The 20,915-nt window shown below is 46.5% G+C and overlaps 2 protein-coding genes across 2 annotated transcripts in view; both read left to right on the top strand.

Annotated features, from left to right (window-relative positions):
• The first annotated feature begins 1,670 nt into the window (after nt 1-1,670).
• The window catches only part of cds1 (CDP-diacylglycerol synthase (phosphatidate cytidylyltransferase) 1), a 93,280-nt gene continuing 74,035 nt past the window's right edge, over nt 1,671-20,915 (top strand). Inside the window, exon 1 of the mRNA XM_072433337.1 lies at nt 1,671-1,889. Within this exon, the coding sequence (XP_072289438.1) occupies nt 1,821-1,889 (69 nt within the window). The 5' untranslated portion in view covers nt 1,671-1,820. The remainder of the gene's footprint in view (nt 1,890-20,915) is intronic.
• On the top strand, nt 13,776-15,671 carry LOC140347408 (coiled-coil domain-containing protein 148-like). Its single transcript, XM_072433846.1, has one exon. It carries the CDS (start codon nt 13,827-13,829, stop codon nt 15,630-15,632), a length of 1,806 nt encoding a protein of 601 aa, XP_072289947.1. The 5' UTR covers nt 13,776-13,826; the 3' UTR covers nt 15,633-15,671.

Genomic DNA, 20,915 nt, shown 5'->3' with positions numbered 1-20,915 from the left:
TCAAAAACACAAAGTGGGCGGAGCCCACTCAAAATTAACGAAAGTTCCCATGGGACCAGGGACCCGCACCATGAGGTAGGAAAGCGCGAGCGCTTTCTGAAAATGTATAGTTTATGGTATTTGAAAAATGGGAAACATTGTTTTCGCATCGGAATATTATTCTTTCTTTCTTCTTTCTTCTCGGGACCAACCCCCCCATTTTTCACCCAGTGAACATTGACGAAAAATCACAAAAATTTGCACACCTCTAAAAATCGTGCCTCTCTACATTCTGACTGTTTCCCTTTTCTAAAACAAAAAAAATTGGCGCGTCAGCGCTCCCAAATGTACCAAAAATGCATTGAGAGATAGGAAATGACCCAAAAAAAATCTGATCGTAGAATCATGAAATTTGGCGCAGAGGTAGATGGTGACAAGAGAAGTAAAAAATATTATTACGGCAACGCCGTCCGCCCAAACAAATGCCGGCCATATTGCTTCAAAAATGGCTTAACATGACTGGGAGTTTTTCCAAACGTCGTACTTTTACGAACTCCTCCCAGGGCGTTGGCCCTAAAAAGCTGAAATTTTGTGAAAATGCTACAGAGGAGTGGGACATCAAAAGTTATTCAAATGACATTGACCCTGTCACGGTGTCTGAGCGGTGAAGCCGCAAACTGTAGCTAGAATTTCAGAAATCTCCCAAATTTAACATTTCTGCCGTTTGCGCAGATAAAGTCCGAATTTCGTCAAATTAGAATCAGTTGTTAAACTCTTTGCCCTAAACCTACTTGAAGTAAAATAAATTAATTTGGCGCCACAGCGCCCCCTACAGATTTTATATGGAGGTTAAATGTTTAGTTGAGCGAAATTTTATGAAATTTGAACCACAACTCAATTTTGGCATCCCCATCAAAAAAGTAAATGAGACCCATGTCATAATTGTTATGGCTTTGCCGTAACGATGACCGAAACCTCCCATGTTATTCCAATGGGGAAATCGCCAGAACATGTTTACACTTTAGACTTTCACGAACTCCTCCCAGGGCGTCAGTCCTATTAACCTGAAATTTGGTGAGACTCATCTTCAGGGGTGGACCATCAAAAGGTATCCACATTTTCGTCACGGTGTCCGTGCGGCAAAGCCGCACATTTTGCCAAGAATTCAAAATAAAATTGCTTTTTGATGGTAAAACAAAGGGGAGAAGATGTGACAGCGTCACAGATTCAGCAGTAGATGTAATAAAAGGACAATTGGGGCGCATTAGCCCCTCCTCTTGCGGTGTGGCGGCAGCGTGGCGAGGGCCAATCATTGCCGCTTGCGGCTATATTTTTACTGTATCTTTATTTTTATTTTATTTTATTCCCTCCATTCCCTACTAAGATATGAGAGGACCTGTTTCCAGGAGTTTTTGTTAATAAGAGTTTTTTCTTAAACTTCCTATACGTTTTCTGTCCTTTCCCTCTGTATCTACTGCGTTGTAACACCAACATTTCCCCATGTGTGGACAATAAAGGCTTATTTTATCTTATCTCCCCTAATGGTCATCTGGGCTAATAATACACGTGGTTGCGCCATGCTGCGTTGCTATTGGCTGGTCGGAGCTGGGTACGAGTGACGCGCGGCCGGAGGCGGAGCCGCAGCAGAGCGGACACTGCGGATAAACAAACGCACGCAGCGGTCACGGAGTCTACGGGAGCCGCTGGACACTCACAGCTCCGGGACTGTGTGGGACCGTGAGACAACACGGTAAAATCTCGCTTTGTCCCGCGTCTGCACCTGCCGCCGTGTCCTCGGATGTGGCTTATGTGACGCGGACACACAGCGGACTTGGAGCGGGATGACGGAGCTGCGGAAGCGCGGTGCGGGCGGAGCGGTCCCGGACAGCACCGACAACCTCAGTGACAAGGTACGGACACGAGCACCGCGTCTCCCACACACGGACACCTAAACTTCCGCGGCTCGTGGCGGGGCAGACGCGGGGCAGACGCGGGGCAGACGCGGGGCAGACGCGGGGCAGACGCGGGGCAGACGCGGGAGGTCAGCGCGGCTCCGCATTAGCTCAACACTAGCTTGTCCCGGTCTGCGGCTAATGCGCGGCAGCTCCCGGGAAGACGCGGCGTTTCCACTCTTAAATGGTGCTTAACTATTCGCACGCACTCGGACAGGAGCAAAGCTGAACACGGGGCGCGGACGGACCGGTTTGGAGGAGCTGAGATGGCCCGGTGACGTAACCGAACCAGGTGGACTCGTCCTCCCGGTCCGCTCACGTTCCGCTCCCGTTCCGCGCCCGTTCCGCTCACTGTCCGCTCGCACTGCTCTGTCCTGCAACTGCCTCGGAAGTCATTTGAACAGCTTTTAACGTGGCTGAATCATTGAGACGTTTCACCAGCCTGTACCTGACTGAGCAGAGACTGACCTGCACCTGAGTCCAGGCCGGAAGTGCTCGCGTCCCACGTCAGTTATGACCAGTACTTACGCTTTTAGAACTATGACTTAGTTATTGAAGCTGTAGTTAATATTTATCGTAGTTTTATATTGGTCAAGCTGCAGTTTGTGAATCCGCTACTCTTACGAGCAAAGTCATAAAAACAAACACTTGAAACAAAAGCCTGATGTCTGTCCCACGTCAGTCCAGCCCCTGATTGTTGTTGTGGTCCGTGTCCTCCATTTCTATGTGATGGCCTTTTTCTTGCCACCAGAAGTATTTGTCAAAGGTTTCCGTTGATTGTGTCCATGGCAGGAGTTTTAAGGCCCAAATACAATGTTCTAAAATGAAGTGGGATGCCAATGTCAAAAACTGCAGTACTTCATTTCAGTCCAATAATTCTGAAATCAGAATCAGAAAAGGTTTTTTGCCATTGAACACGGTTTGCAAACATAGGAACTTGTCTCAAACTTAAAGGCGTAATGGACAATTTTTCACCGATTTGAGAACTCCAGTGGAAGTGCTCATGCCACACCCGCTGCCACATGCTCTCCAACAGTCTGTCTCCTGCTGCCACATCCTCTCCAACAGTCTGTCTCCTGCTGCCACATCCTCTCCAACAGTCTGCCTCCGGCTGCCACATCCTCTCCAACAGTCTGCCTCCTGCTGCCACATCCTCTAACAGTCTGCCTCCTGCTGCCACATCCTCTCCAACAGTCTGTCTCCTGCTGCCACATCCTCTCCAACAGTCTGTCTCCTGCTGCCACATCCTCTAACAGTCTGTCTCCTGCTGCCACATGCTCTCCAACAGTCTGCCTCCTGCTGCCACATCCTCCAACAGTCTGCCTCCTGCTGCCACATCTTCTCCAACAGTCTGCCTCCTGCTGCCACATCCTCTCCAACAGTCTGTCTCCTGCTGCCACATGCTCTCCAACAGTCTGTCTCCTGCTGACACATCCTCTCCAACAGTCTGCCTCCTGCTGCCACATCCTCTCCAACAGTCTGCCTCCTGCTGCCACATCCTCTCTAACAGTCTGTCTCCTGCTGCCACATCCTCTAACAGTCTGCCTCCTGCTGTCACATCCTCTCTAACAGTCTGCCTCCTGCTGTCACATCCTCTCCAACAGTCTGCCTCAAGCTGCCACATCCTCTCCAACAGTCTTTCTCCAGCTGCCACATCCTCTCCAACAGTCTGTTTCCTGGTGCCACATCCTCTCCAACAGTCTGTCTCCTGCTGCCACATGCTCTCCAACAGTCTGCCTCCTGCTGCCACATCCTCTCCAACAGTCTGTCTCCTGCTGCCACATCCTCTCCAACAGTCTGTCTCCTGCTGCCACATCCTCTAACAGTCTGCCTCCTGCTGCCACATCCTCTCCAACAGTCTGTCTCCTGCTGCCACATCCTCTCCAACAGTCTGCCTCCTGCTGCCACATCCTCTCCAACAGTCTGTTTCCTGCTGCCACATCCTCTAACAGTCCATCTCCTGCTGCCACATCCTCTCCAACAGTCTGTCTCCTGCTGCCACATCCTCTCCAACAGTCTGTCTCCTGCTGCCACATCCTCTCCAACAGTCTGTCTCCTGCTGCCACATCCTCTCCAACAGTCTGTCTCCTGCTGCCACATCCTCTAACAGTCTGCCTCCTGCTGCCACATCCTCTCCAACAGTCTGTCTCCTGCTGCCACATCCTCTCCAACAGTCTGTCTCCTGCTGCCACATCCTCTAACAGTCTGTCTCCTGCTGCCACATGCTCTCCAACAGTCTGCCTCCTGCTGCCACATCCTCCAACAGTCTGCCTCCTGCTGCCACATCTTCTCCAACAGTCTGCCTCCTGCTGCCACATCCTCTCCAACAGTCTGTCTCCTGCTGCCACATGCTCTCCAACAGTCTGCCTCCTGCTGCCACATGCTCTCCAACAGTCTGCCTCCTGCTGCCACATCCTCTCCAACAGTCTGCCTCCTGCTGCCACATCCTCTCCAACAGTCTGCCTCCTGCTGCCACATCCTCTCCAACAGTCTGTCTCCTGCTGCCACATCCTCTCCAACAGTCTGTCTCCTGCTGCCACATCCTCTAACAGTCTGCCTCCTGCTGTCACATCCTCTCTAACAGTCTGCCTCCTGCTGTCACATCCTCTCCAACAGTCTACCTCAAGCTGCCACATCCTCTCCAACAGTCTGTCTCCAGCTGCCACATCCTCTCCAACAGTCTGTTTCCTGGTGCCACATCCTCTCCAACAGTCTGTCTCCTGCTGCCACATGCTCTCCAACAGTCTGCCTCCTGCTGCCACATCCTCTCCAACAGTCTGTCTCCTGCTGCCACATCCTCTCCAACAGTCTGTCTCCTGCTGCCACATCCTCTAACAGTCTGCCTCCTGCTGCCACATCCTCTCCAACAGTCTGTCTCCTGCTGCCACATCCTCTCCAACAGTCTGTCTCCTGCTGCCACATCTTCTCCAACAGTCTGCCTCCTGCTGCCACATCCTCTCCAACAGTCTGTCTCCTGCTGCCACATCCTCTCCAACAGTCTGTCTCCTGCTGCCACATCCTCTCCAACAGTCTGCCTCCTGCTGCCACATCCTCTCCAACAGTCTGTCTCCTGCTGCCACATCCTCTCCAACAGTCTGTCTCCTGCTGCCACTTCCTCTCCAACAGTCTGTCTCCTGCTGCCACATCCTCTCCAACAGTCTGTCTCCTGCTGCCACATCCTCTCCAACAGTCTGCCTCCTGCTGCCACATCCTCTAACAGTCTGTCTCCTGCTGCCACATCCTCTCCAACAGTCTGTCTCCTGCTGCCACATCCTCTCCAACAGTCTGTCTCCTGCTGACACATCCTCTAACAGTCTGCCTCCTGCTGCCACATCCTCTCCAACAGTCTGTCTCCTGCTGCCACATCCTCTCCAACAGTCTGCCTCCTGCTGCCACATCCTCTCCAACAGTCTGTTTCCTGCTGCCACATCCTCTAACAGTCCATCTCCTGCTGCCACATCCTCTCCAACAGTCTGTCTCCTGCTGCCACATCCTCTCCAACAGTCTGTCTCCTGCTGCCACATCCTCTCCAACAGTCTGTCTCCTGCTGCCACATCCTCTCCAACAGTCTGTCTCCTGCTGCCACATCCTCTAACAGTCTGCCTCCTGCTGCCACATCCTCTCCAACAGTCTGTCTCCTGCTGCCACATCCTCTCCAACAGTCTGTCTCCTGCTGCCACATCCTCTAACAGTCTGTCTCCTGCTGCCACATGCTCTCCAACAGTCTGCCTCCTGCTGCCACATCCTCCAACAGTCTGCCTCCTGCTGCCACATCTTCTCCAACAGTCTGCCTCCTGCTGCCACATCCTCTCCAACAGTCTGTCTCCTGCTGCCACATGCTCTCCAACAGTCTGCCTCCTGCTGCCACATCCTCTCCAACAGTCTGCCTCCTGCTGCCACATCCTCTCCAACAGTCTGCCTCCTGCTGCCACATCCTCTCCAACAGTCTGCCTCCTGCTGCCACATCCTCTCCAACAGTCTGTCTCCTGCTGCCACATCCTCTCCAACAGTCTGTCTCCTGCTGCCACATCCTCTAACAGTCTGTCTCCTGCTGCCACATCATCTCCAACAGTCTGTTTCCTGGTGCCACATCCTCTCCAACAGTCTGTCTCCTGCTGCCACATGCTCTCCAACAGTCTGCCTCCTGCTGTCACATCCTCTCCAACAGTCTGCCTCCTGCTGCCACATCCTCTCCAACAGTCTGTCTCCAGCTGCCACATCCTCTAACAGTCTGCCTCCTGCTGCCACATCCTCTAACAGTCTGCCTCCTGCTGCCACATCCTCTAACAGTCTGCCTCCTGCTGCCACATCCTCTCCAACAGTCTGCCTCCTGCTGCCACATCCTCTCCAACAGTCTGTCTCCTGCTGCCACATCCTCTCCAACAGTCTGCCTCCTGCTGCCACATCCTCTTAACAGTCCGTCTCCTGCTGCCACATCCTCTCCAACAGTCTGTCTCCTGCTGCCACATCCTCTAACAGTCTGCCTCCTGCTGCCACATCCTCTCCAACAGTCTGTCTCCTGCTGCCACATCCTCTCCAACAGTCTGTCTCCTGCTGCCACATCCTCTCCAACAGTCTGTCTCCTGCTGCCACATCCTCTCCAACAGTCTGTCTCCTGCTGACACATCCTCTCAATATCTCGTGAAGTTAAGAACATTTCTTGTAACCAACATAATGGCGTTAAACTGAGATCACTGAGAAACGATTGGACAGAATGATTTGAACACAAGCTGCAGGAGGAAACACATTACAACGCTATAGATGAAGCTTGGTTCATGTTTAAATGTAAATTCATGGCTGTAATTGACAACATTGCCCCATGTGGTTAATGCGAGTTAAGCAAAATACCGATCCTGGTTAACAGGGGAAATTCTACACTTCATCTACATTTCAAGAGTTGTTCCATTGTTATGGTCAATTCAAAAAGACCAAAGACCACAGTTGGTTTGAAAAGTACATTCATCTTCGAAATCAGGTTCAATATAAAATAAAAACAGCCAAAATCTGAATATATTGCAAAGAAAACAAATGAGTTCAAACAACAACCTAAAAAACTGTGGCAAATTTGAAAAAGTCTCGGTTCCTCTTCCCAATGTAAAACTAAAATGGGAAACATAGGACTCAATATTGAAAATAAAACTATTTGATGGATTACAACCATCGCTTCATCTCTAGTCGACCAATGGCCTCAGAGCGTTGGTAAATGTGGGTGGGACATGTATCAGATAATAGCATGTGGTTTCTGAGGATGATGTGCTGAAACTGTTAAACAAACTAAATTCAAGCAAAGCGACCGGTTTGGATCAATTATCACCTAGATTTGTTCAAGATGGTGCCAAGCTTATATCTAAACCACTTTCCCAGATTCTAAATGTATCTCTGGTCTCAGGCAAAATTCCTCAAGACTTAAAGGCGGCGAGGGTCACGCCAATTTAAAAAAACAACAACAATAAGCTGGAAGCCGGTAATTACAGACCCGTCTCAATACTAAGTACCATATCAAATATATTGGAACGGGTTGTCTATCATCAGATGGACAATTACCTACGTCAAAATAAACTCTTATATGAGAATCAATCAGGTTATCATTTAAATACCATATTGAAGTTCAATATTGGTGGTTTTCTTTTAGATGAGGCTGTCTCCCCGTATTTTGGACGGGGTATTTTGAAATGTGGACGGGCATTTTCGAGTGCAAGGACGGGGTCATTTTTATTAATAAATCTCAGAAAAAAGGGAATATTATCATTACATCGGGCCGGGAAATGTTTGATTAAAGTCCGCCTCGGCCCGCGCCATGACGGTTTACTCTTTACAAGTGAAAATTTGCATGCTACGAGCTGATTGGTCGACAAAGTTTGTGTGCTTGGCTCTGATTGGCTGCCGAGCCGTGCTCCGGAGGATGCCAAAGCTCCACTTCCGTGCGGTTGAGCGGCGCACATGCGGTTGTGGCGAGACCCGTCACCCCGGTTCAGCAACTATACTTCCTGTTCCGGCGGAAAGTCGCCAAAAAAATCGAGCTATCTATTCCCATTGAAAACACTTCATAAAGCGACGGTCAAAACTGATTATTACGACCCAGAATCGACTCATTTGTTCCACAAAGACGTTTAGCAACAAACACTGCTGCTGTGGAACGTGTAAAAGTGATTCTCGCTACGATAAACCTGAAATAGAGTTTGGTTCATAACTTTCCTGAAGCCGACGACCGCGGCTCCAGCGCAGGCAGCGGTGAGTGACAACCTGCGCGGGGAAGGGGGACGCGTTCTGCCCGTGAAAGTAAGCAAACCCCGGGGACGCAGGTTGTCACTCACCGCTGCCTGCGGCTGGAGCTCCGGGATATAAGTTCCGCAAACGCTGTAGAATTAACATCAGTTTTATTCAGTAAACCCTCACAAATGCCATGTCTTAATGTTCAAAAATGGGATTTGTTGTGAACCGAGGAGAGAGAATGAGTCTAGATCAGTGGTCCCCAAACCTTTTGACTCGAGGGCCACATTGGGTTCTAAAATTTGGCCGAGGGGCGGGGCCAGGAAAATATGGTGTTTGTGTGAACTAATGAATGACTATAAAGGACACGCAAGATTTGACCTGTAACTTGTAACAAAGCAACAAATGCATTAAATAATGATTATCTACTGTCTTCTACTGTCCACAAGAGTCTTCTACTGTCCACAAGAGTCCTCTACTGTCCACTAGAGTCTTCTACTGTCCACAAGAGTCTTCTACTGTCCACAAGAGTCTTCTACTGTCCACAAGAGTCCTCTACTGTCCACTAGAGTCTTCTACTGTCCACAAGAGTCTTCTACTGTCCACGAGAGTCTTCTACTGTCCACAAGAGTCTTCTACTGTCCACTAGAGTCTTCTACTGTCCACGAGAGTCTTCTACTGTCCACGAGAGTCTTCTACTGTCCACTAGAGTCTTCTACTGTCCACGAGAGTCTTCTACTGTCCACGAGAGTCTTCTACTGTCCACGAGAGTCTTCTACTGTCCACAAGAGTCTTCTAGTGTCCACAAAAGTCTTCTTCAATGTGTCTTCCTGCTTTATTGGCCCCGGTGGCCGTTTGTGGGGAATTTTATTTTCTGCGCGCCATAGATTTTCTTGTGCGCGCACTGAGTGCGAGCAGTGCACTATGTGGAGCAGTGCACTATGTGGAGCAGTGCACTATGTGGAGCAGTGCACTATGTGGAGCAGTGCACTATGTGGAGCAGTGCACTATGTGGAGCAGTGCGCAGGCGCAGCTTAGAGGGAACAGTGCCATCTCTTGGGGAAATGTGGGCATTACAGGCGAAAGGTAAAATGAACGGCCACAGTATCGTGAGTTTGAATCCCGACTCCGACATTTGCTGCATGTCCTCCTTTCTCTCTCATCATTCCCCTTCCTTTCTTTCTCATTCCATCTACTGTCTAATAAAGCCTACGGCCCACTGGGCCGGATTGAAAGGCCCAGCGGGCCGGATGTGGCCCGCGGGCCGTAGTTTGGGGACCACTGGTCTAGATGAAGACGCTGAAAGCCCAGATATACTTTTTTACAAGTTCAGCCTTCTTTCCGCTAATACGACGTGTCTGCACCGTAAACATCGCTTCAACTAGTTCAGACGGTCCTCTACTTTATGCTGTTTCAGCTTCGCTCTTTGATGTCACTTTAAGTCAATTTGAGTGAGATTAGCTGTCGTAGTCGCTGTTATTCTGCCATTTTCCCATGTTATTTCCCTGACGGCCTGAGCAGGCTTGAATGTCCATCCGGGACTTTTGTAGTGCTCATTAATATTCTGACGTCACGCCCACGTTGATCTATTGAATCTATTTGAAACTTGTTTAGCAGTTTAAATAAAAAACTGTCCATCCCTCTTTGTCTTTACATTCAAAACTCTGTTCGAAAGCTTATCGGTTTGAAATAAGTACTGCAATTCCCCTTCTATGTTTGCCCTTGAATGATGAATACTATGATTTTTATGTCAAAATGTAGTTAGTTCCTGGCCAATATTGGCCATTAATGTACATACTGTCACTTACGCCTGCTGTTATTTTTTATTGCTATGAATCAAGTACAACCTCAATATACATATAATATTATGGGCCTATGGGGCACATTTACAGCAAGGGAAATAGTTTCACAGCAACAGCCCTAGATATAATTAAAGTTAATCTTGCGTCATAAATCCTGATGAGAAACTCTACTTTGAAGAAATGTATGTATATGTATGTATATGTATATATATGTATATATATATATGTATATATATGTATATATATATATATATATATATGTATATATATATATGTGTATATATATATATATATATTATATATTTCTTGAGTTTGAATCCTGGCTGATAGTTTGCTGCATGTCCATTTATCATATGATTTTCTTCATTATCATGCAGCAGTATGAGAAGTGCTTTATGAACTAGATCATGTGCAATGGTTGAAGCCATTGCGAGTGTCTGCGTTTTTGCGTAGAAGTACAACATGTGTGTAAGAATACTACATGTGTGTAAGTAGTACTGGTAGTACTACTTAAGAAAAAAAATCGGATTTAATTGACAACAAATTACATTAAAGCCGCACTAGCGGCGATAATGGCTCTCGCCCTCCCGCGCGACCGCCTTCCCGCGCGACCGCCTTCCCGCGCGACCGCCTTCCCGCGCGACCGCCTTCCCGCGCGACCACCTTCCCGCGCGACCGCCGTCCCGCCCGTCCCGCCCGTCCCGCCCGTCCATGTTTTCTGCTGCGTTTTGCGTCATACCAACGACGCTCAGTAATTCACAGTTGATGATTGCGTAGTTTGCGACTCAATTAGTTGTGTGCTGAACGCAGAACTGAGCAGGGAGAAAGAAAGAGAGAGAGCCTCAGTGACCCGGCTACACCCCCTCCTCCCTGTACCTCCGTCACCTAGTGTATTAGCGTTAACATTAGCGGTAGTATTAGCATTAGCAATAGCATTAGCATTAGCAATTTACTTTTGCAAATACTGAAAAAAAAAGTACAAGATGTACAAATGTCAAAAGCAACAGCCCCTAAGACGGTGAAAGCGATCGTGAAGAGGTAAAATTTGTTGAAATCTGTGAAAGTGTTAAGGAGTTTAAACGCGGCAAAAATTCTGATATGGAAAAATAAATGGGAATACAAGAACATATAGTGTCTGCTTTATGACGCAGACACTCAATAAAAATTAATTTGATTTTTGTATCCATAACATTTAGTGGTTTCATGTACTAATGTGTAGTTGCTACACATCAATTACTGCATGAAAATCCATAAAAGTGTTATCAGAATTATAAACAACACATTATGATCAATAACCTAGTGTTCTCAGTGTACTTGATGATTAGCTCTAAACCCACTCGGCCTATATATGTGTCTTAATACTCTGCGTACACTCTGCCTGTTAGAGCAATAAGAACATTAGAGAAACGTCTCATAAACCCATCTCAGATCATTTGTGCTGACAGAGAAGACATTGAACTTTGCACCACTTCTGTTCCGTCCGGACCGGCGTGTAATTACACAGATAGGACCCGTAAATGGGGTCAATGTATCGCATCTATTAGCACTGCGTGTATCTATGTTACTGTAATTGAAGTAGTTACATTTATGTTATTATTAAGTTAACAAATAAGCTATTAGTATCAACACTGCAGCTACCAATTAATTTAATAATCAAGTAATCAATTGATTATTTCCCTAAATTAATCAACAAAACAAAAAAAAATTCAGTTTAAAAACATATTCGATCACTTTTTAAAATAGCAATTATAGTTCATAGTAATAAACAAATAACAAATGGGGAGCAAGTGCTTGAAATGACACATTCCAAACAGCATTTTTCATCATACATATCTATTGACACTCACCAAATCGCCATGATGAGTGCATCTGCCACATTTCAGTATCCTTCAGACCATTTACAGATTGGTATACCTGCGCGCTTTCCCTCCATGGGCCAATCAACCCTAAACCACCAATTGACAGAACTCCCTTCTCATTGTTCCTCCAGTGCCTCTCGAGTTTGACATGTCCAATGTAGAGTTAGGATGATAAAATTCCATTTGCCACACCTCCCTCAGAGTGGTTTGCAATCAGGTCCATAATATCTGTATAGAAGGTGATATGACATGACTTTCCATTACAAAATATGGTTAGTTTTTGATGTTCAATGCCGTTCAAATGGGTCTCTTGTAAATATATAGGGCCGTAGGGTTAGCCTTTTCTGGGGGGCGGGGCCAGGGCACTATTGTGGTACCTTGCCGACCTTAACGCTGGCGTGAAGAGGCTGGACTTGGCGGCCAGAGTGGGATGGTGCCAGTCCATATGGTGGTAGTGTTTGGAATTTAAAAGCACCGTCTGTGTGCGTGATGTTTGCAGTTAAGGCAATGAAAGAAGTGTTGTTTGGCAGGGCTGTCAACTAGACTCTTGATTGGCTAAACATTTGGTTGGATTCTCTCTCTCTCTCTCTCTCTCTCTCTCTCTCTCTCTCTCTCTCTCTCTCTCTCTCATGCTTCATGGAGGTCTACAATTTGGTCTCTAGTGTCTTTTGACAGCTCTTTTGTCTTGCCCATGGCAGTAGTTTGAGTGTAACTGATTTATGCAGCTAACGAGCTCAAACAAGTGCTCCTAATGTAGATTGATAAGTGGAGTAGAGGTGGAGTTTTTAAAGGCAGACTAACTTTTAGAGCCAGATTTTTTGTGGATTAGCAGGTGTTCAGATGCTTGTTTGCAGCAGTGCGTGCAAATAATGCAATGTGATTTCCGGATTTTGTTTTGGATTTGGTCTTTCGCAGTGGAAGTGCTCCCGCAGTGGAAGTGCTCCCGCAGTGGAAGTGCTCCCGCAGTGGAAGTGCTCCCGCAGTGGAAGTGCACCCGCAGTGGAGGTTTCAGACCCCTCCATCATTTCTAAGTGGGAGAACTTGCAAAATCGCAGGGTGTTCAAATGCTTATTTTCCTCACTGTATTTGATTCGATGTGTGTTTACTGTTTACTTTTTTCTTTTCTTTGGTGTTTTATGGCAGTTGGTATTCATTCATCAACATATATTTGCTTTGAAGTGCGTTTACTTTGAAGTGCTTCCGTGTGAGCAATGTGTTCTTCTGGACCTGTCGGTGAAGGTTTCTCCTGGTTAAGGTCTGCTGCAGACACTCATGGGCTTTAACCCAGTTAGCTAATGTCCAAATGAACAGCATTGGTACAACAGGTAACAACATGTTATGTTTTACTTTTCTGTACATGTTTCTATATGATTATACTACTTTCTTCTTCTTCTTCGGCGTTTTATGGCGGTTGTTATCCAAGTGATACATTACCACCACCAACTAGAGTTGTACTTCTTAGACTTTAGACTTTATACTATTTTAAGTAAGTTCTTGTGACCAATAAATTATGACAAGTTGGAGGTGCACTATGTGACCTGGTTCTGGTTTTCACCATGAAGATGTTAGTTCTATGGTGTATTCACCACAGCTATCTCCAACAAGAGATGCTAACAGGCCAAGTTACAGGTCAGGTCTGTTGAGAGGCAATCCTTCTCAAGGTATTGTCTTTGCAAATTTTTAAAGATTATAAATACATTAAAAACACCTGTAACTGAATAAGATTCACATGTTTTGATGCGATTTTATGGGACATTCCTGGTAATATCAACATCTCCATGGAAACAAGAAGATGGTCAAACATCCATCTGCAGAGTCACATAGTGTACCTTTTAACTTTACATTGAAGCTGTTTTTAAGACATTCAAGGTCAAAGTGTATTTGTCTCACTGCTGCTTTTTGTTAAACTAATTTGCAAATGATACTAAAGTGTATGCTGATTTTTGTGCAAATATGTATTACTTATCAGACTAAATCTTCTTCAATCAATACCCAACAAGATACACAACAAGCAACTTTCAAAGATGAGTGGGAGCGATCCTCGTACATTTAGCACCAAGCACAATGCAGATCATGTTGAAAGACTGACAGGACGGATGAAAAACTGCTTCAGCAGCAGCCACATGTACAGACCAGCTGAATATGAAAAATTGCAAGCCATAATGGAGGCCAAACGTCAAGAGTCTAATCTGATCGGACAAAAGGTTCAAAGGAGCTTATGTGCAGCTAAGCAAACCAAGGAGAGGTCGATCTTACGGCAGCACAGGGAGGTGTGGAGCTCCGAGTGCCCCAGGCTGCAGAAGGCTGAGAAGAAGATCGAGGACGACATGCAGGACTTCTTGCAGCAAATTAGGCCAAGTGACAGAACCGACACGGCCATCTTCTCACTTCAGGAATATGAACTCTTTCTGGGGAGGGAGTGCGAGGGCTTCAGGAAAGCCACAGTGGAGCCTGTTCTTCAGCTCAGAGATGACCTCCGCTTCAGACTGTGTGAAGTTCTAAACCAGCCACTCGGCCCTGATGTGTCTGACCGGGATCAAGTGATACAACAGATAAACTGTGTCAAGGAGCAGCAGGCGTACATAATGAAAAAGCTACAAGACGAGTACCGTGTGGTGGAGGTGGAAATTACAACTCTGGAACTGCAGTATATGTTGACCGAGTCTGCGGATCCTGGGATGATGGAGGATGTCCCCTGGGTGGTTGTGGATGCAGACTGTCCGTACCAGGAGCTGAAATTGTCTCTGATTGAGGCCTTCCAGTCGCTGTCAAAGAGGTACAAAGGAAGACTGGAAAGCCTGCAAGAGAAGCTGCATCAGACTGACCGGTTCTGTGGTTGGTCTGAGGAGGACCACCTGCAGTTCACTTCAATAGTTTCACAGTACAACCAGGAAATGCCCAACTACAGGATTTTGTGTATGGACATGCTGCAGAGAGTGTTCCCAGACAGAACAAAACAAGATCTGATGGAGCACAAGCGTAAGTGCTGTTGGCAGCACTTCACTCAGAGCCAGCGGAGGACAGTGATCCAGCAGTGGCACAGGGACCAGGAGGAGCTGCTGGCCCGGGCCTTGGTCACTCTGCAGGAGGCCAAACATGCCCACAAGGAGGCGCTAGACATCCACCGGGACAGACAGCAGCAGCGGGACATCTGCGCCCAGCTCCATGCCAAGTTATTGCAGTGGCGAGCTCATCAGGAGGAGGTGGCAAGGCTTGAGGCTGCCATAGCTGCCAGACAACAAGAGGCTGAGGAGCAGAGGCTGAAGAGAGAAAAGGAGAAACAGGCTGTCATCAGAACCCACCAGAAAGAACAGGTGAAGGAGTTTTACCTGAAGCAGCAGAGACAGAGGGAGGAGGTGGAGAGGAGGGATCAGGTGAGACTGGCAACTCTTCGAGCCCTAATGGAGGAACAGGTCAAGAGAGACAAAGACAGGGTACAGTTTAGGGCTGAGATGCTCCAGCGCCGCAGGGAGGAGAGAGAGGAACGAGAGGCTGAGTTACAGAAAGAAGAAGAGGAGAAACACAAACGTCTAGAAGCTCTCCGAAACCAGGTAGCTGTGGTGGCAGAGGCAGATTCAGAGAGAGTAATGGCGGACACAGAGGCCTGGAGGAGTAGACATGTGAACACGGTTGAGTTTGAACTTCAACGACCTCTTTATATTATCAACACATACACTGACACACAGATTGTGTCAGATCCAAGGGTGCGGATTGAGCAGGCCCTTCGAGAAGCTGGTTTACACAACACGACGTACGCAAGAGAGGTTCTATCAACCATCCCACCACCCAGACCTCCCAGAAGAGGCACAGAATCTACAATTAAACTCTGAAAAAATCCTGTAAGGTGTATTCATTTATGCATATTAAAGGAGACATTTAGATGAAGATGATAGAGACGTGGGGTCGGAGGGTGGAGTCGAGAGAGCAGAGACAACCAGAAATACTGGGATAGGCCTGTAAAAATAGGGCTTGAGGAGTAGAAGGTTGAGGCGTGGTTCACCTCCTGAACCTTAGACAATGATTAACAATCATTAACTACATTTATCACAGTATAACTCATCCATTTACTTGGTTAGACCTTCCTTTTCTTTTTTTTAAATTTAAATGTTTTTATTTTTTAAATTTAAAAACAGATAAAAACAAACACAGTGAAAGAGAAAGATGACAGAGACAGCGCTGACGCAAATTAAATAGACCAGACATCATCCAACAAATAATTGAAAAAATAAAATCATGGCCTTTGAAAAAAAAAGTCCTATTGTAATTTTTTCCATTTTACAAATGTCCATCAATGTTCTCGCTGGGCTGAGGTTGGAGGATGGCGGTGGGACAAACCGTGCGAGCGCCATAGGTGGCACGAGCAAAATGACTACCCCTTGAAAGTTCAGATTTAAAAGCTTTAATAAATATTTCAGTCAAAGGGTTATGATGATTATTATCCTTTTTAATTTCTTGGTTATAATAACTCCTTATGTGTAAGGCCGTGGCTACAGAGCCGCGGCGCGGTCAAATGGTCCAGCAGTTTCAGGAACCGCGGCACTGCCATATAGCCTCATGGCTGACCCTAACCCTGACCCTAACCCTGACCCTAACCCTGACCCTAGCCCTGACCCTAACCTTAACCCGACGCGGTCTAAAACGGCGCGGTCAAACAGCGCAGCAGTTTCAGGAGCCGCGGCACAATATAACATGGCAGTTTCGGTCGCGCGCCGCGGCTCTGTAGACACTCCCTGTGTGTAAATACCTATAAAAGTCCTGTTTCTCCAAGTCAAATGATTCTTTCACCTCCTCAAAGTTCTTCAGATGATTCTCCTTTACAATCTGGTAAAAGACCTTTAGACCTTTTGTTGTCCAGACTTTAAATCCTGAGTTTGTGCTGTAGGTGTGACATTTTGATTGTAAGCGAACCAATTTAAGATTTTAACACCTTTTTTTAGTTTGTATGTCTTGATCAGCTCCTTCTATGTTGTAAGAACAGATTTCACCCAAGGGTTCTCCACCTCCTCCAAATGACTCAAGCTTCTGTCATCTGCCAGTAAGACCGGCACAGGAACCCTGAATCTGAATGAGATTTTTGGTGTCATATATTTCTCCCTCTGAACAGTTTCAGTGGGATTAGTTCAGTTTATTTATTTATTTAAATTACTCTCAATATATGAGTATACTTCATATGAAATAAAGTCACTGACGAGGTAAACCCCAGCCTCCTTTTTCTTTTGACAGTTGTAAAGTTTTAAATCGGATACAGCTTTTTCTTCGTTGCCATATACATCTCTCGCCATAAAAAGATTGCTCCCCAACAGCCGGTTGGGAATGGAAATTGGAAGAGTCTGGAAGAGGTTGAGAAATCTGGGCAAAACATTCATTTTTATAGTTTCAATCCTTTGGTTAAGTATGGGATAAGGTTACATTTTTCAAGATCTTTATTTGTTTTTATGCCCGTAAGCTTTATTAGACAGGAGAGGAAAGTGTAAAATGGGGGATGAGAGAGAAGGGAGGACATGCAGTAAATGTCTGAGTCGGGATTCAAACTCACGACACTACTGGACCATCGGTTAGCACTCAAGACCTTTTTTATGGTAGTAAAAACAGGGTTATAATTTTTATCAAATTGTTGATAGACCTTTCTGGAGGACCACACCTAAATATTCAATTCAATTCAATTTATTTTTGTAAGGCCCAAAATCACAACAACAGTTGCCTCTGAGGGCCACAGTGAGAAATGAATCAACAATGTCTGTGGTGGCGAGGGACGATGTCCCAGAGTCCTCTGTCCTTAGACTCTCCTTCTCGGCCAGGAAAAACTACAAAAAACCTCCTTGGGAAAAAGTAGAAACCTGGAGGAGTTAAGGAGAGATCTGACTCTCACAGATGGACAGACAGACGCGAGGGAGACTGGAACTGGAGCCACTCCTCAGGCAGATGAGGGACCGTCCACACAGGGCAGGGACCACTTCACCAGGAGAGGGACATCTGGGTCCACAGGTCCTCAGGAGTGAGACAAAGAAAAAGAAGGCGGTGAACAGTTTGCAAGTGGAATGTTGAGGGCTCTGCACTTGACTGGCTCACATCCTCCTCACCAACAGGCAAGAGTTCATCTCCCTCTCCGGTCACTCATCCACCCTCTCCCCAGTAACGCAGGGGTCCCCCAGGGCCTCCTCTTCATCTGCTTCATCTTCCCCCTTGGTCACATCCTCCGCCAACTCAACCTGGACTTTCACTGCTATGCTGACGACACCCAGATATACCTCACCACCAAATCCACCCAAAACCCTCCCCTCAGCCACATCGAAACCTGCATCTCTACAATAAAATCATGGCTCACTCTCAACTTCCTCAAACTGAACAGTGACAAAACAGAGCTCCTCCTCATTGGCACCAAATCCACTCTCAATAAAACTGGTCCCTTTTCACTCAGCATCGACACCTCGACCATCACCCCCTCTACCCTGGTACGCAATCTCGGTGTCATCATGGACCCCATGTCAGCCACATCGTCAAGACCTCATACTTTCACCTCCGCCGCATCGCCAAAATCCGACACTGCCTCACCCTCCCCGCTGCTGAATCCCTCATCCACGCCTTCATCTCCTCCCGCCTCCACTACTGCAACTCCCTCCTCACTGGCATCTCCTCCCATTCCCTCCACAGACTCCAAATGGTCCAAAACTCCGCTGCCCGCCTCCTCACCCACACCCGCCTCCTCACCCACACCCGGTCCCGTGATCACATCACTCCCGTTCTCCGCTCTCTCCATTGGCTCCCCATCAAGCAGCGCATAAACTTTAAAATACTCCTCCTCACCTTCAAAGCTCTTCACCACCTTGCCCCCCCCTACCTGTCTGACCTCCTCATCCCCCACTGCCCCACCCGAGCTCTCCGATCCTCCTCCTCTCTCACCCTGGCTGCACCAACATCCCGACTCAAAACTTTTGGCGACAGAGCATTCTCCCGAACAGCACCCCGACTCTGGAACTCCCTCCCCCAACCTGTCCGCCACTCTCCCTCACTCACAACATTCAAATCCCGCCTAAAAACATACCTCTTCACCCAAGCCTATGACCTCCCCTCCCCCTAGCCTCCTCTACCCCATTGCCTACTCTTCTACCCCCTGTTACATCCCCATCTTTTTCTCTCTACTTCTTCTGTCTTGTTCATTTTATCTGTATATTAATGTGTTCTGTACGTGTTGTCCCCCCTGTCTGTAAATACCCCCCCCCTTTTTTTATTATGTTCAGCGTCTTTGGGTCACTGAAAAGCGCTATATAAATAAAAGTTATTATTATTATTATTATTATTATTATTATTATTATTATTATTATTAATTAAAAAATAAATATTGTTTGATAGAATAAGTCAGAAGAAAAGGATAGTGCTCAAAGCTGTCATACTTCCCCCAGCATAGTTACTCCTAGGGCAGCGTAGCTGAAGCTGTGGGTTTATGTTTCTGTTCCTAACTGGTCTGACCATAAGACATTTCAAAGAGGAACGTTTTAAGCCTGGACTTAAATGAAGAGACTGTGTCAGCATATTTAACATGGGCCGGAGCTGATTCCATAACACAGGAGCTTGGTAGCTAAACGCTCTACCTCCTACAGTACTTTTAGAGACTCTTGGCACCACCAGAAGGCCGGCATTCTGAGAGCGAAGAGCTCTGTTTGGATGATATGGTTCTATAGCATCTTTGAGGTGGGAGGGGCCATGTCATTTATGGCTTTGTAGGTCAAGAGTAGAATTTTAAATGTGATTCTAAACTGGACAGGAGCCAGTGAAGAGACTCCAGCACCGGCGTAATGTGCTCTCTTCTTTTGTTCCTGTTAGTAATCTTGCTGCTGCATTTTGAACCAGTTGAAAGCTTTTTATGGAGCTTTTAGGACACGCTGTGAGCAGGAGTTACAGTCTAATCTAGTCGTTACAAATGCAGGAGACGTTTTTCAGCATCACTTTTAGGCCGGATTCTTCTGATTTTGGCTCTTGTTGCGCAAATGGAAATAGTCTGTTTTACAGACTTGATTTATATGAGCTTTGAGAGCTCCTGGTCAAATAAGACTCTGAGGTTTCTTACAGTAGAACTGGAGGCTTCACTGACATTGTCCTGTGTGACTATCTGCTCAGATAGAGCGTCTCGTAGATGCTTAGGACAAGCACAATGACCTCCAGCACAATGACCTCCAGCACAATGACCTCCAGCACAATGACCTCGGTTTTTTCAGGGTTAAGAAGCAGGTAGTTAAGTGTCTTCCAGGTTTTTATCTCCTTCACACAAGCACTAAGTCTGTCTACTTGATCGCTCTGATCAGGTTTCATTGATAAATACAGCTGATTGTCGTCTGCATAGCAGTGGAAGTTAATGCTATGTGACCTGATCATGTGACCTAACAGCAGCATATAAAGAGTAAACAGAATTGGACCCAGTACTGACCCCTGTGGCACACCGTAAATTACTTTAGAGCTTGGTGAGGAGCTCTGGTTTACATTAACAAATTGGTACCCATCAGATAAATAGGATTTAAACCAGCTAAAGGCTGTTCCTCCAACACCTACATCACATTCTAACCTCTGCAGTAGAATATCTAAGAGATTCCGTTTTCGTATATTAATTTTGTATCCAGACATTGGACCATTTAAAAAAAAATTGGATTTGGACATTTTTGGTTTGGTCAAATACAATATGACATCATCTGCATAGGAGGCAATTTTATGTTCCATCCTATTAATTGTAACTCCGTGAATTGTTTTTGATCGTCTAATAAATTAGGGTAATGGCTCCAAATACAAAGCAAACAGGAGGGGAGACCAGGCAGAGCCTTGTCTCATCCCTCTTTCCTGAGTTAGTGGATCTGTCAGATGACCATTGATTTTAATTCTTGATGTTGTAAAGAGCCCCAGTATTTTTTTATAATTAAATCATCGATTTGAAATTTGTTTAGCACTTACAGAATTTCTTCTTTCTTGTTACTCCAGAGCCTCTTTAGTTCGACACTATGTCTAATGTAGCTGAATGTGAAGATTCCACTCTCCACAGATTAGTGTTCCCTCAGAGTGATATCGCCCCCTGGTGGAGCAGACACATTTAAAAGAGTGAAAACCTTTCCATTATCCTAGAGAAGGTG

This window comes from Eucyclogobius newberryi, unplaced genomic scaffold, assembly GCF_026437365.1.
Source record: "Eucyclogobius newberryi isolate DKJ021-1_F unplaced genomic scaffold, fEucNew1.0.hap1 SCAF_6, whole genome shotgun sequence".
Taxonomy (NCBI): domain Eukaryota; kingdom Metazoa; phylum Chordata; class Actinopteri; order Gobiiformes; family Gobiidae; genus Eucyclogobius; species Eucyclogobius newberryi.
The sequence above is the reverse complement of the archived record's forward strand: the minus strand, read 5'-3'. Positions and strand labels throughout refer to the sequence as shown.

Bases quoted from the DNA above. Each gene is read 5' to 3' on its own strand.
- LOC140347408 (XM_072433846.1), top strand. From the start codon at position 13,827: ATGAGTGGGAGCGATCCTCGTACATTTAGCACCAAGCACAATGCAGAT.